This window comes from Anastrepha ludens, chromosome 4, assembly GCF_028408465.1.
Source record: "Anastrepha ludens isolate Willacy chromosome 4, idAnaLude1.1, whole genome shotgun sequence".
Taxonomy (NCBI): Eukaryota; Metazoa; Arthropoda; class Insecta; order Diptera; family Tephritidae; genus Anastrepha; species Anastrepha ludens.
Genome location: NC_071500.1, coordinates 32,282,490 through 32,297,973, shown reverse-complemented (window position 1 = coordinate 32,297,973; position 15,484 = coordinate 32,282,490). Strand labels below are relative to the sequence as shown.

The 15,484-nt window shown below is 37.4% G+C and overlaps 1 protein-coding gene across 13 annotated transcripts in view; it reads left to right on the top strand.

Annotated features, from left to right (window-relative positions):
- LOC128861510 (epsin-1) overlaps positions 1 to 15,484 on the top strand; it is a 58,583-nt gene that overhangs the window by 27,362 nt on the left and 15,737 nt on the right. For 9 of the 13 annotated variants that reach the window (XM_054099685.1, XM_054099683.1, XM_054099681.1 and 6 more), the window contains one exon: positions 14,299 to 14,458. The exons of 2 other annotated variants lie outside the window; for them this stretch is intronic. In XM_054099685.1, coding sequence (XP_053955660.1) covers position 14,458 — 1 coding nt within the window. In that variant the 5' untranslated portion in view covers positions 14,299 to 14,457. Of the gene's footprint in view, positions 1 to 10,920; positions 11,030 to 11,273; positions 11,362 to 14,298; positions 14,459 to 15,484 lie in introns of those variants that run through there. 2 more of the 13 variants (XM_054099688.1, XM_054099686.1) reach the window with 2 other exon arrangements.

Here is a 15,484-nt window from a genome sequence, read left to right as displayed (position 1 = left end):
GGCGAGACAAATCTTCTCGCAAATCCGTTCTTTGAAATAAATGGCTAATTAGCGATGTTATTCAAATATTAAGCATGTTTTTGGTTGTAATAATCACGCCCACTTCTCATGTAAGGTTCATTTTCAAAAAATATATAAAACGTGACGTTACTGTCATAAACGAGGCAAAGTTACTCAAATTCGGTGAAAATTATTAACTCAGGATAAGAAATACGACGCAATCGAGAAGAATAGGTGGTGCCACGTTGTATCTCGGCTTAATAAAACTCGCATAAAATTGACTGTATTGTTTGCCAGGCCACTTAAGTCAACATAAAGATTTAGAGATCGTTCAGTTTTTATATATGTACAATATTAAGGCTAAATTTCTGTCCGTCTGATGTTACAAGCTATAGGTAGGTAGGTTAGATGGCAAGAGTACCCCAGGTACACGGCAAGTAGTAAATGCGAAACATGCGAACAAATTTAGGGAAGAGAAAACCATTTACAACCATCCAGTGCTGTTGATGTAGTGGAGGAGAGAAAAGGGAACTAGGCTGGAGAATTTCTTAAAGCCATCCCCAAAAGGCAAGCTAAGGAATCTCAAGCGCCTAGCCGCCAGAGCCGGACATTTGCAGAGAAAGTGTTCGACAGCCTCTTTCTAGCTATAACTCTCATGATTCCAAAAGTTAACAGCTAGCCGAAAATAAAGTTTAGTAAAATGTGCGCGGTGATATAAAATTCGGTCGGGGTCGAATTTGGCCTTCTTCATTTGTTTCTTATTTTGGTTTATTTCCTATTTAATTTAATTTTACTGCATTTTCAAATAAAGAATGGACTCGAAAAAATCCGACACTGAAACTAACTGCAAATAAAAAATAAGTATACATACTCGTATTCATGGGGTTCGTTGTCGTTAATAATTTGGCATATCCACCTTTTGTAGCTTCTACGTTTTCTTCAAAATATGTTCGGTGAAATGTGAGCTTGCGCAGTCATCTGTGCGTAAAAAGCTAGTAAAATGTCATATTAAAAACCTGAAATTGTCCGAAAACTACGGTAACTTATGTGTTAAAAATGTTGAATGAAACCTTATCCTGTGGATGTGGATGAAAAAAGAGTTTGCGTCCGAGTCAAGTGAAAGGAGTGGTGTCATTATTTCGAAAAAAAGCCTGACCTTTCATTTCGAGATGCTGGGAGATATCGGGAGGTTACGTCCAAGAGGTGTGCAAAAGTGAAGGTTTATGATCATATAAAATAATTGTAGCACCCAATCGAAATATAAACAAATAAGAGTGATAAAACTCGTGCCCTGAAATTTTACAGTCAAGACATTTTTAAATATGATTGGGTGGTAAACGACGATGAAACATACGTCAAAGCCGACATTTAGCGGATTCAAGCAGCTAAATTTTATACTACACCAATAAGAGTAGGAGTGCCAGGTGCCTTTAAGCTAAAAATGTTGGACAAGTTCCCTAAACAAGAGTTGGTTTGACAAGCCATCTGCCAGTCTGGTATCAAAAGCCAAACGTTCATTGCAACGGGCACAATAAATCAAGAATTTTAAACGAAAGAGTATTCTCAAAAACGTTTGCTGTCATTCAGAAATAACAAGGACAAGGACTGTTCTATTCTGGCCCAATTTAACATAGTGCCATTACAGTCATCTTATCATGCACTGATATGAAGGTCCCCGGGTAAATATTGTCCGAAACGACCACAACCCACCAAACAGTCCACAATTGCGACCCTTTAAAAAATATTGAGAAAAACGTTTTTGGCAGAGAGCAGTTGAAAAACGGAGGAGTCAAGTCTAAATTACACTATTTTGTTTATAGCAAAGAGAATTTATATCAGTTTTTTATTAAACATAGTACGCTTAAAGCTGCAATGAGTGCTGTCGTATCTTAGCCGTAACCGTAACCAAAGCAATCAGCTGTTTTGATCAAACGTATAGGCATCACTTCAAACGATTCAAGGTGCCGCGCCATAACGTCATAACCATAACCGTAGGTATCTATTGAATTTTGGGTTTTCCCCGTCACCAAAAGCAGCTGTGGAATACTTTACATTTGTTTTGATATTTGCAATAAAAATTTGAATATTAGAAAAACGAAAAATTAATTAACATAGTGGGAAATTATTCGAGTTTTTCTGACATAATGCAAATGTTATCATTAATTCTACTTTAATATCAGCTGTTTATGGTTACGGCATGACTTATCGACGAATGCGGTAATGTCGCAGCTATGGCGTCAGGGCTACGGCACCACTAACTGCAGCTTAAAAAGAACTACAAACACGCAACAAATCATAACCCCACATCTAAACATTCTACTATATGGCATCTGCCATATCTCTGTTTTGACTTCATCCCGTTTTCTCTTGTGGGCAACTTGCAACCTTAGCTCGTCACGATGCAGCGCCAGTTGCAGCAACAAATTTGACTGCAGCTAAATAGAATACACATGGTAGAAAAAGTCTGCGTTCACCCACTGTTATAAAGTATTAAAATAATTTAACGTGTTTATCTTAAAACTCTCAGTTATTTCTTTTCACTTATTTCAAAGAAAATTATTCATAGAGGTTATGAACAAAATTTTTTGGAGTTTGAGCTGCGTCGTGTTCAGATAACGGGATTGTAGTACAGTTAATAGGACTATGAATAAGTTCGTGCGGTTTTTTTTCGAAATTTGAAACTTTATTGACGTAAAATGGTTACAAATTTAATATTCAAAATATTGTCCATCGCTTACTACTACTTTTTCCCATCTTTCTGGCAATTCACGGATTCCCTTTGTGAAAAATTCGGTCGGTTTTGCCGCAATCCACGAATCGATCCATTTTTTGACTTCATCGTAATTACGGAAGTGCTGGTCAGCCAGGCCATGTTGCATCGATCGGAAGAGATAGTAATCGGATGGCGCAAGGTCTGGACTATACAGCGGGTGGGGTAGGACATCCCATTTGAGCGTTTCTAAGTATGTTTTGACCACTTGTGCAACATGTGGCCGAGCATTGTCATGTTGCAAAATAACTTTGTCGTGTCTATCGGCGTATTGCGGCCGTTTTTCTCGCAGTGCTCGGCTCAAACGCATCAATTGTCGTCGGTAGACATCCCCCGTAATCGTTTCATTCGGTTTCAGTAGCTCATAATACACAACACCCAGCTGGTCCCACCAGATACACAGCATAACCTTCAGGCCATGAATATTCTGCGCCGACGTCGATGTTGAAGCATGGCCAGGGTATCCATACGTTGCCCGACGTTTTGGATTGTCGTAATGGACCCACTTTTCATCGCCAGTCACAATTCGATGCAAAAAACCCTTTCTTTTGTGCCGTTGAAGCAGTTGTTCGCATGCCATAAAACGGCGTTCAACGTCTCTTGGCTTCAATTCATACGGCACCCAATGGCCTACCTTTCGGATCATTCCCATGGCTTTTAAACGTTTGGAAATGGTTGATTGATCAACTCCCAAAGTTTTTGCAACCTCTTCTTGCGTTTGAGCCGGATCTTGATCGAGCAATTCCTCCAATTCGGTATCCATGAACTTTGGCGGCGCACCCTCGCGTTCTTCGTCTTCCAAGCCAAAATCACCACTTTTAAAGCGTGCAAACCACTTCTGGCACGTTCGCTCAGATAGAGCATGCTCACCATAAACTTCCACCAAGATACGATGACTTTCGGCTGCTTTTTTCTTCATATTAAAATAATGAAGAAGAATTCCCCGCAAAAACACATTATTTGGCACGAAATTCGACATTTTCAAGTGTGGTAAAAATATTGTTGTTTACGCTTCAAATAAAAAACGTATACTGACGTTTGTGCCTTACGACAGTAGCTCTCCAATGAATGTTTGGAAATGTGGATCGATGGAATAATAATCAAGTTACGCCATCTGTTGTAAAACCGCACGAACTTATAAATAGACCTATTACTTAAATAGGCTAAGCAGAAAAAGTGTGCGTTCATTTCGAATAGTGACGATTATTTGCATGGCAATTACGTTAAATTAAATTTTAAATCATTCATGTAGTTGACGCGGTTAAGAACAAATCTAAAGAGGGAAAAATTGATATTAGAAATACATTTTTTGTTACTATGGACCAAAGGCGAAAAGAAATAGATATTGGTGAAAGGAAAATCATTGTAAGCTTGTGGCAAAATAGTATGAGCTATCGGGAAATCGCGAAAATTGCTGGGAGGCAATACTCCTCGGTCCAAAGAGTGATAAACAACTTCAAGCAAACGAATTGTTTGGAGTCTAAGCCTCGTTCTGGGCGTCCAAAAAAACCGACGGAAAGAGAAGAACGCAACATAACTATTCTTGTGAATTCTAATCCACGACTAACAGCAAGCCGAATTTCAAAAGACACAGAAGTAAAATACCAAAAGAAAGTACATCCAGATACAGTAAGAAAAATTCGAAAAAGAATCGGATTTCACGGCAGAGTGGCCCGAAAAAACCCTTCATATCGCGAGTAAATCGACTTAAGCGGATGGCTTTCGCCAAGGAATACGTAAACAAGCCACCTGAGTTTTGGAATAGTGTGATTTTTTCAGATGAGGGCAAGTTTTGCATTTTCGGGATAAAAAGTCGTAAAATTATTTGGAGGAAAAACGGAACGGCACTTGGAAAGCAAAATCTGGTACCTACGGTAAAGCATGGGGGAGGAGGTGCCATGATATGGGGGTGTATGGCTAGTTCGGGCGTTGGAAATATGCAGTTTTTTGAGTCGATAATGAACAGACATGATTATCTCGATATTTTAAAAACGAATTTGTGAGAAAGTGCAATCAAACTGGGACTCGGTGAAAGATTTGTTTTCCAACAGGACAACGACCCGAAACACACAGCAGAGATTGTTAGGTTGTGGTTGTTGTATAATGTTCCAAAACAACTTCGCACACCCCCACAATCACCTGACCTTAACCCCATTGAGCACTTATGGGACGTTCTAAAAAAAAAATACGAGAGCGTACAATAACTAGCAAGGAAATGCTTAAGAACGCGCTTAAAGAGGCATGGGTACCCATAAGTCCAGAAATAACAGCCAACCTAGTTGGATCAATGAAAAGACGCCTCCTAGAAGTCATAAAAAGCCAGGGATATCCAACTAGCTATTAATTTTAAAACATTTCTATGATCTTAAGCCTTTTATTTTATTATTATTGAAGTGAACGCAAACTTTTTCCGTTTAGTTTGAATGGCCTTTTTAATTTTATGTGATCTCATTTTAAATTTGATTTTGTTATTGGTAGCGAAATATGTGTGATAGTTACGTTTAAGTGAACTTAATAAAACTCATTAAAAAAAATTTCTGAAATATTTATTGTTTTGAACTTTTTCTAATGCAAAGAATATTTGCATAGGTGAACGCAGACTTTTTCTACTATGTGTATGTGTTTTTGAGTCGAAAACGCCATGCTGGAAAGCTCAATTTTCTATTTTTGCCGTACGGCAAGTCCGAACGTATTTATTAACTATTCAATAGGAACAATTTTGTATCGCGCAAATTTTTATGGACGGTGTTTTAATTATATCAAATTAATAATTAAAATACAATAATTTAATTAATAGATTTAAATTAATTCAGTTCATCCAAATGCACCCATATCTTTCTGATAATAGTTGGAAAGCGCGTAGAAAAGTCCAGGCTTAGCCAAGTTGTTCTGAAAAATGAATGGGCGTCCCAATCTCGGAGTTGTGGTCGCACCCACCGTCTATGACTACCACAAATTCTATTAAAACCCTCTTCCGCTTCAATAAGCATTAATTTTATAATCAATATTTTTCACAATCGGCAAAAACCTCTTTACGTAGAACGAAATATAATACAATACTTGATTTCACGACAGTAGCATCTGTTGTTTTTTGTTTATATGTATGTGGCACCACGGCACGTTTTACACATGACGCCAGGCAAATGTGTTGCCTCAATGGACACAACGGACGCATTGTGAGAAGCCTATTACTCATCGGCGAACAACGTGAAATGGAAAACGCCAACCGATCTACGGTGCGTGGCGATGGCTATGATTTTTTGCTTGTTTGTGGCTCGCTTAATTAAGAAAAAATAAAACAAAAATTCTAAATAAATACAATATAAAAATAGTTTGTAAATTTAGAGGTATCCGATTTTAAATTGAAATAAAACAACGAAAATTCAAATCGATTGGGCGATCTTTATTATTTTTATGTAGAACCAACCATTCATGACATTTATTTATTAAAGATAATCCCTTTCAAATGTTGGCCGCAACTGCGTCGTAATTCGGCCATCTGTAAACACCACTTTTGAATGACTCGCATTTCGGCATTTCGCTCTGGCATCTCATGAATAACTTTAGTAATGTTGGCTTCCAATGCCTCAATCGATGCCTGGTTTATCCACAAAGCATTTAGACTTACACACCGCCACAAATAAATGTCCATACCACACGATCTTGGTGGCCAATCCACTGGTCCGAGACGAGAGATAAATTGCTCTCCGAAACCACGATGCAGTATATCCATTGTTTCACGGTCTGCATGGCAAGTAGGGCCGTCTTGTTGGGGTCAAATGTTGTGGAGATCACGGACTTCAATTTTCGGCATCCGACATCAAAGAGTCGTTTATCATGGCGCGATAGTGTTCGCCATTGCCGTCAGTCTCATCTTTGTTGCTATGACGATTTTCGTCCGATTACAATTCTTCCTGTCCCTTTAGTTTAGTTTAATTTAATTTGAAAAAGGTTTAGTTTAAAGTTTTAATTTGAACTGAAAGGGCTATATGGATATGCAAACATACAAACAAATGCCGTATTGTTACATATTTATGCATATCTGCTGTCAGCTGCGCGGTCAGCTGTGGCAATTCCCCCATCTATTTTTGTTCTTTTCGCACTACTAGGTCTTCGCTTAAACACTTTGCTTTTGCATTTGTTTTTCGCAATTTAGCAAATTGAATTATTCTCCTTTTCACTTTGTTTTGTTTGTCAATATTCTCGATCCGTGCGGTTGGTTTGAATTGTCGATTCTTTGTGTGAGCCCCTGGTTGGTGTTTAGGCTCGAGAGGGTTTTGCGTGCTAATGATAGCACATACATACATACATATGTATGTACGTACGTATGTATGTATTTATGTAAGTAGTCGTTTGTATTCAATGCCGGTTTGTCTATTGCTGTTTCCATATTATTCCATATTATCATAATATATGTACGTACATGTGTATGTGTTAGGGGTATTTGAGATTTGTTGTATTCGTAATGTTTGCTCACTATTTTTACAATGAATTTAAGTCTTCACATCCATATCGCGAACGCGCTGTTGTAAAGTTTCGCGAACAGCTGATTAATGTTTTTGTTTTTTCATTAATTAAACTCTGTCAATATGAATTTTTTAATTTTATATTGTATATACCTATATATTGGGAGGTTGAATTAGTTTTAAAGGTTTTTTTCGAAGATTTGGGGCTTTATTGTGAAAAAACGGTACAAAATATTTTATTCGAAGTATTGGCCATCGCTAGCTACAACTTTCGCCCATCTTTCGGGCAATTTCCGGATGCCGTTTCTCCAAAATTCTGGCCGCTGCTTGGCTATCCATGACTCAACCCATATTTTGGTAGCCTCGTACGAGGAGAACCGCTGGTCCGCCAAATCGAGACTCATATGCCGGAACAAATGATAATCGGAGGGAGCTATGTCTGCACTATACGGCGGGTGGGGTAACACTTCCCAGCCAAGCGTTCCAAGGTATTTTTTGACAGGTTGAGCAACATGCGGCCGAGCGTTGTCATGTTGCAAAATAACCTTGTCGTGCCTTTTTACCGTTTCCGGCCGTTTTTCTTTCAATGCCCGGCTTAAACGCATCAATTGCAGTCGGTAACGATCCCCCGTGATTGTTTCGCCCGGTTGGAGCAGCTCAAAATATACGACGCCGACCTGATTCCACCAAATGCAGAGCATGATTTTCTTGCCGTGAATATTCTGCTTGGCCGTCGACGTTGATGCGTGGCCGGGCAAACCCCATGATTTTTTGCGTTTTGGGTTATCGTAGTGGATCCATTTTTCGTCGCCAGTCACCACCCGATGCAAAAAACCCTTCCGATTTTGTCTCTCGATCAGCAATTCGCACGTAAAAAGTCGCCGTTCGACGTCGCGCAGCTTCAACTCGTACGGGACCCAATGCCCTTGCTTTTGGATCATTCCCATCGCTTTTAGACGCTTGCAAACGATTGATTTATCAACGCCCAATGATTCAGCAAGCTCTTCTTGGGCTTGGCACGAGTCCTCGTTTACCAATTCCCCCAATTCCGCGTCCTCGAACTTTTTGGGCTGGCCAAGACGCTCCTTGTCTTCGGTGTGAAAATCACCACTTTTGAATCGTCGAAACCAGTACTCACATGTTGAAATCGACGGAGTATGGTCTGGGTAGGCCTCCTGCAGCAATTCACGGGCTTGGGCAGTATTTTTTTTCAAATTGAAGCAGAAAAGCAAAGCTTCCCGCAAATTGCGTTTCGACGGCACGAAAGTTGACATACTCGGAGCACGAAAACACTGCGTTGTTTATACTTCAGCGAAATGACAGATACTGATAAACAAAGCCTAGGGATGAGGCTTTGTCATGAATATATATTCAGTATTGCCAACGCGATAAAGTGATAAATAGCGCCATCTGTGTGTCACCTTTAAAACTAATTCAACCTCCAATACAATACAATATAATAGGTGCGTACTCCCTTTCTGGGTGTTTGGCCGAATTAGTTAAGGAATGATATCATTCACAAATAATAAATAAAAATAGTTAAGTACATTCTAAGTACATATAACCATGCTGGGCTGAACAAATCCAAACATGTTTTAAGAATAACAAGAGATAAACATGTTTTTCCTAAACAGCAAACAAAGAAACTAATATACAAGTCGTGTACCTAAAACAGTAAGATGAGGTGTAAGTATAAATTTTTTAGGTGTTAGGTAGTGATGGTTGCCCAGAGAGTGTGCCCACTTGGACGAAAAAGTTTGGTTCATCCTTTGTGATACCATTGCAAGAGGGGAGAAAGAGGTGAAGGACAAGGACGAAAGGGAAAGGGGTGGGGAGGGTTTAGTGTTTGTGGACTATGAACAGTGACTGGTTGCGGTTGTGTTAACCTCTTTATGCTGCTGATGAAGTTCATCAGATTTTTGTTATCAAGATCCGCTATATCAGCAGGCGCAGAAAAGAAGTGAGAACCAAGATGTTTGAATCTTAGTCCCGCGAGAGCTGGGCAGCTGAGGAGCAGATGCTGAGATGATTCCACCTCATCCTCCATACAGCTGACGCAAAAAGGACTCGAAGTGATTCCAAGTCTCACGGCAAGTGTACCCCGCGGGCAGTGCCCGGTGAGGATGCCCACGAAATTTGAGAGATGAGATTTCATCATCCTCAGAATATCCCTCGAACGCCTATCCAAACGTGGCCAGAAGGACTTCGCGAGCCTACACGTTCGCGTACTTACCCAGCGCTCGCTGAGTTGGTGCAAAGCCCATCCTTCCAGCAGTAGAGCGCAGGTTGTCAAGGGGATCCCGATCCTCTCCTTTCGCGGGCACATCGCCTCACTGGTCCCTTGTCTGGCCAGCTCGTCGGCTTCGCAGTTTCCAGGAATGTCACTGTGACCAGGTACCCAAATTATCTTTATATCGAAGAATTCTGATACAATCGAGAGAGAGACCAGGCATTCCCTGACCAGTTTCGAGTGCGCCATAGTAGAGCCTAGGGCCCTAATTGCCGCTTGGCTATCGGAGTAAATATTTACCTTCTTAACAGTTATTACGCTAGTAAGTAGCCAGTCAGCTGCTTCTTTAATTGCGGCCACCTCTGCTTGGAACACACTGCAGTGATTCGGTGGCATGAATTTGAGTTTGATGGCGAACTCTTTACAGAAAACTCCTCCTCCAACCCTACCGTCCAACTTCAAACCATCCGCGAACAGGTTAACCAGGCCCTGTCCCCAAGTGCTGCCCCCGGTCCATTCCTCCCTTGATAGAATATGGGTGGAGAAAGTTCCGCTTGGACTAAGCGAAAGCACGCACTGATCCGTCGACGAGGGCATGAACTCAAAGTTTCTGAGGATGCTTGAGTGCCCATATGTGAGATTGTAGTATAAAGTATAAATACGACTGTCAAATATGTTGGCACTCAGCCCAGTATTAACATAGTGTTAAGAACTACCCTAAAATTAAATTCATAAAAATAAATTTTTATATTAATCTCAATTCAAGCAAGTCCTTAACTATCTTCCAAGTCTTTAACTAGTTCCTCCTCCTATTTGTGGAATGTTTTTCTTCATTTTGGTGTTTCTTCGAGGTTCGAACCTACGTTCTCTCTGAATTCCGAATGGTAGTCACGCACCAACCCATTCGGCTACGGCGGCCGATTAATTTATTAATTAAATTATAATAATTTTCATAATATTATAGTACCTGTAAAAACTTACATTGCACCGCAGCGAGCACCACGAGTCTGCCTGTGGTGCATTTATAAGCTGTATTTAGTTGTTAGAATTTCGTTGCATTTTCTACAAAAACCTTAAAAACCACAACTACAGAATGCAAGGGCACATACAACAAATCTCGAATATCCCTATTGTGTGCATTAAACATGCATGTCTGTGTGTGTGTGCATATACATAAGTATATAACTGTTAAATCGTCTTCTGCTTATTTCCATGTTTTTCATATGTATTTGTATTGTATTTGGAGAATTCAGCCCACTCAGTTGTCTAAAATCATTTCAGCTTTCTTTTGCAATATTGATCACTGTTACTTAGTTTTGAATGCGAGGGTGTATACAAACATCCATATGTATTTGATTTTTTTTTTCTTTTGTGCGATGTTTTTATTTTCCATATTTTTCACTTTATCTCTGGCAAAGGTGTTGTCTGACCTCAGTTTTCGCGTGAACTTGATGGAAAGGTATTGCAATAATTTTTTACCGAGTCGTTGGTGTTCATTGCTTGCGGTTTGCCAATAAAAATAGTTCTTGTGAAATTTGCTAAATTTTAGACTGCTTTATTTTGGTGGGTAATTGGTTGTAAAAAGTGTTAATTATTGCTTTTAATATTAAAGTCATTGTTTTTACAGAATGTTATTTGTTTTTTAAGTAGAAACAAATGTATCTAAATACAGTTGTGGACAAAACGATAGGGTCACTCATACTGATTTTTTATAACTCACGACGAAAAGGACGTTGTTGTTAATTCAATTTAAAAATGTATTATTTAATTTTTTTATCTTGAGGGTTACCTAAGCAAATTATTTAACTCTCCTCCTTGGACACCTTTTTTAAAACCTTCGGTTAAGCACCCGGGTCTGGCCTTTTTTCGTCCTGTCCGAGGATCCATTTTAAAAGGTAATATCCATATATCGATAGTAAATTAAATTTTAAGAAGCTACCGTTAGCTATAATAGAAATATGTTAAGGCCCTCGCCTGATTTGAAATGGTGTTTTTTGGCTGTTTCTTTAAAAGCGTGTAAAACGGAAACGAAAAAAGAAATTTTTTATTTTGGGTTTCAGTGTTTAATTTTTTGATTCAATGTTAAAAAAATAAAAATATCGCAAAATTCGTGATTCTTATGCCGGAAATTATCGTCCGAATGAGTCGGCAATTCAAAGGTTGGTGAAAAAATTTGGACTGAAAAGATTGGACTAAAAGGACTGGCAGACCAAAAACTGATCGTTTTGATGAGAATATTGTTGAAGTAGCGCAAAGTCTTCCTGTACACCCTTCAACATCGATCTGTCGACGTTCGCAACAATTCAAGCAAACAATTCAAAGCATTCATGAATCGGCTGTTGCATCCTGACAAAATTCAATTAACTCAAGAATTAAAGCCAGAAGATCATTATGAACGCAGAAATTTCGTGATTTGGTAATGTGAATTTGATGTTGGTTTGCCACGCAAAATCATCTTTAGTGATGAAACTCATTTCACACTGGATGGATTAGTTAACTAGCAAAATTGCCGCATCTGGGGAGAAGAGAACCCTCATGTAATTTCAGAAAAATCTTTGTCCTGTTTTTCTTCGAAGATTAATATGGAAGAGCGATTACTGCCAATCGACATAGCTATAGACAACTGATTGAAGATTTTTTGTGGCCTGAACTTGAAGGAATAGAACATAGCTTGAATCTTTATTTTCAACAGGATGGAGCTACAAGTCACACAACCATTTTCGAACTACCTCCCAATCCCGATGGATACAAAAAAATTAAAACCCGTTCATAAGTCTTCGAGAAATCGAGGCCACCGTATTCAGAAAAGTCGTTTTGAGAAAAACGCGTTTTAAGTTTTCATTGGCGGTGCTCAGTGAGAGCGCTCAGTATTAAGGAGCGATAATTGAAATGATATGTATAGTATACCTTCGTGAATTTTTAAGATTTTAAGTTAAAATTTTTTTTATATATTATATAATTTTTTGAATATTTCTACTTTAAGAAAATGGCAAAAAAAATCTAAATTTTTATTTGAAAAAACAAAGTGGTGTTCCCCCTTAAAGTCTACTTTAAACTTAAAGTCTACTTTAAACTTAAAGTTTACTTTAAAATTAAACTCTACTTTAAACTTAAAGTCTACTTTAAACTTAAAGTTTACTTTAAAATTAAACTCTACTTTAAACTTAAAAGTCTACTTTAAACCTCGTCTACTCTAAATTTAAAGTCTACTTTAAGGGGTTATACGCAGTTATGAAGCAAATAAAAGACGGGTTGTCAAGGATTTATCCTGAAGAAACTTCAGAATATTTTAATTTGAAAATTTTTGGCGGTTATAAAAGCATCCTTCAAGAACGTAACAAAATTTTTTATTTATGAAAATGTTGATTATAGAGCGCGCTGCAGGCGATTTCTGGAACCTCCTTTAAAAAAAGACGATTTACGGTGTACATCGTAACTCAGGATTGGATTATCTGAAATCAAAAAACCAAACAAATTTTGTTAATATATTAGATTATCTAGTAATTAATCGCTCGGCTAATCAAAATAGTGAATTTTCACAAAATGGCAGCTTTTAAAAGAAATGATTTCGATTTTTACGTTAAAATTTGGCAGTAAATTGATTATAAAATGGAAAATAAGTATCAGATTTACAAAAGGAACGATTAATTACTAGAAAATGTATCTTTAAAGATTGAGTTAAAACGGTTGACCGATCAAACAAGCCGTTTTCGAGATATCGTGTACACCGACTTGAAAAATGCCGTTTTGAAAAAAACACGTTTAAAGTTTCAATACCTACCTTAAAACGTGCCGAGGCATCTCTACATATTTAGGTATAACTCCGAAAGTATTGCTTAGATCTAGATCGTGCGTATACTTTTGAATATATGTACATTACAAAAATGCAATAAAAAAAATCGATTTTTTTGAAAGTCATAACTGCGTATAACCCCTTAAACACAAAGTCTGCTTTAAACTTAAAGTTCACTTTAAACATAAAGTCTGCTTTAAAACTAAAGTCCGCGTAATCTTAAAGACTTAAACTTAAATACTCGTTTTGACCAGAAGTCGTTCTAACTTACCACTAAACCTACGGACCTATAAATTTAATAAAAAATTGAAAAGTTTAGGATACTGATGATTGTTTTTTTTTTTGCCGCAGTTGCTCTTATTTACTCATCTCTTTTAATAACCATTTGTTAGTTATTTTAATTAAAAAATAAATTAACTTGCAACACACACCTCTTAAGTACTCTGGTCACAAGCAATAACCACCTAACTTGAAAATCATGCTTTCGAAAAAGCTCTTTTCTATCTGTATTGCAACATAAACAGAAACCAAATTATTATTTTTCTTTGAATAATCTTTTAAAACACATTGTTCGAGTGGCAGGGTTTCTGCGTACCGTTAGTGAAATGTGGCAGCTTACAAATACATATGTACATATGTACACTTATGTACATAAGTCAATTATTTCTTAAGTCGACTTAGGGCGGTTATTGCTTCTGACCACTGAAATACTTTTACGCTCTCTATTTTTCATACCTTTTCTTTTGTTTTCTGCAAAAAAATATAAAATGCTTTCTTTTAGTACATATGTATGTATATATGTATGTATGTATATATAAATTTCACTGAAAGCATATTTGCCAATTCCCGACGTTTATGCATTGTAATTTCGCCCTATTTCTTATGTATTACCGCGTTTTTGCGCCTCTGCCTCTGTCTTTGTCCTTGTGTTTTTATATATGTAGTTCTTATTGGTTATATAAAATGTTGTTGTTTCACAAATATGTATTCTTTATACTTTTTTATTTGATTGTGTTATCTTGTATCTTGTATCTCATAGCTTGCTTTGGAGCACTATAAAATCTGCAACTCAACAAAAGCAAAAACCAAAAAAATATAATTACAACAAAACAAACTAGCATTTTACAAAACGCAAAACCATAAAAAGTTAAAGAAAAAGTACATAAAGAAATAACTAAGCGTAGCGAAAACAATCAAAAGTAAGTCCTACATACAATTTTAGTCAATATTCAAATTGCATATCAATATATAGTATACATAAGTCTGTGTCCACATGTACATGCATACCTACATACTTTGTATTTTCTAAATATAAAATTCTACTAAATATATGTATGTATGTAAATATGATCACATTTCATTAATGTAATTGTTATAAAATGTTTATGTATATTTTTTTATTGTAATGCCATCCAAATGCGCATATACATACGTGTGTGTATGTGCGTACTTAAGTAGTGCATAGAACCACATAACGGATACTATGTATACATATCTACTCATATCTATCATTTGTCGACGTTTTAAATGAAGTTCAAATATTTGTCCATATCATATAATATTCTCTTTTACGTGTATGTATGTATGTATGTATGCATATCGAATCTTCATTTATCTATGTTTTGTGTACACATCCATTTTCTCTTACAAAAATTATTTCCTTTATGAAGTGTTAAACAAAGTGAAGCTAAAAAAATCAGCGAAATCAGTAAAGTACAAAATGCCATTTTTTACATGAGTTTAATAACCTTTTAACTACGTGTTTTACTTGGAGGCCAAACTACAGTCTTGCGCAAAAGTTTGAGACCATTGTATTCGTCAAGTTTGGAACACAATAGTTGAAATTTGAAATAGTACGAGGGGGGTTAAATAAGTACCCATGTTAGAAATGCAGACACAATTTTTTCAAAAAAAAAATTTTTGTCTTTTTATCTTTCATCATAGTCCCCTTTTAAAAATATACACTTCTTCCAACGCTCCGGCCATTTTTTAACCTCTCCGAAAAAATAGGATTTGTCGAACTCTCCAAAATACGCCTTTGTATCGACAATAACTTCCTTTAAAAGAGGAATTTTTTCATGTTAGGGCACAAGAACCAGTCGCAGGGAGTCAGATCGGGTGAATACGGGAGGGGCGGCAGCAATCCATAACGCAATTCAAGCAGTTTGGCGGCGACAACTCCGAATGAATGTGCTGCTGAGTTATCGTGGTGAAACAGCACCTTC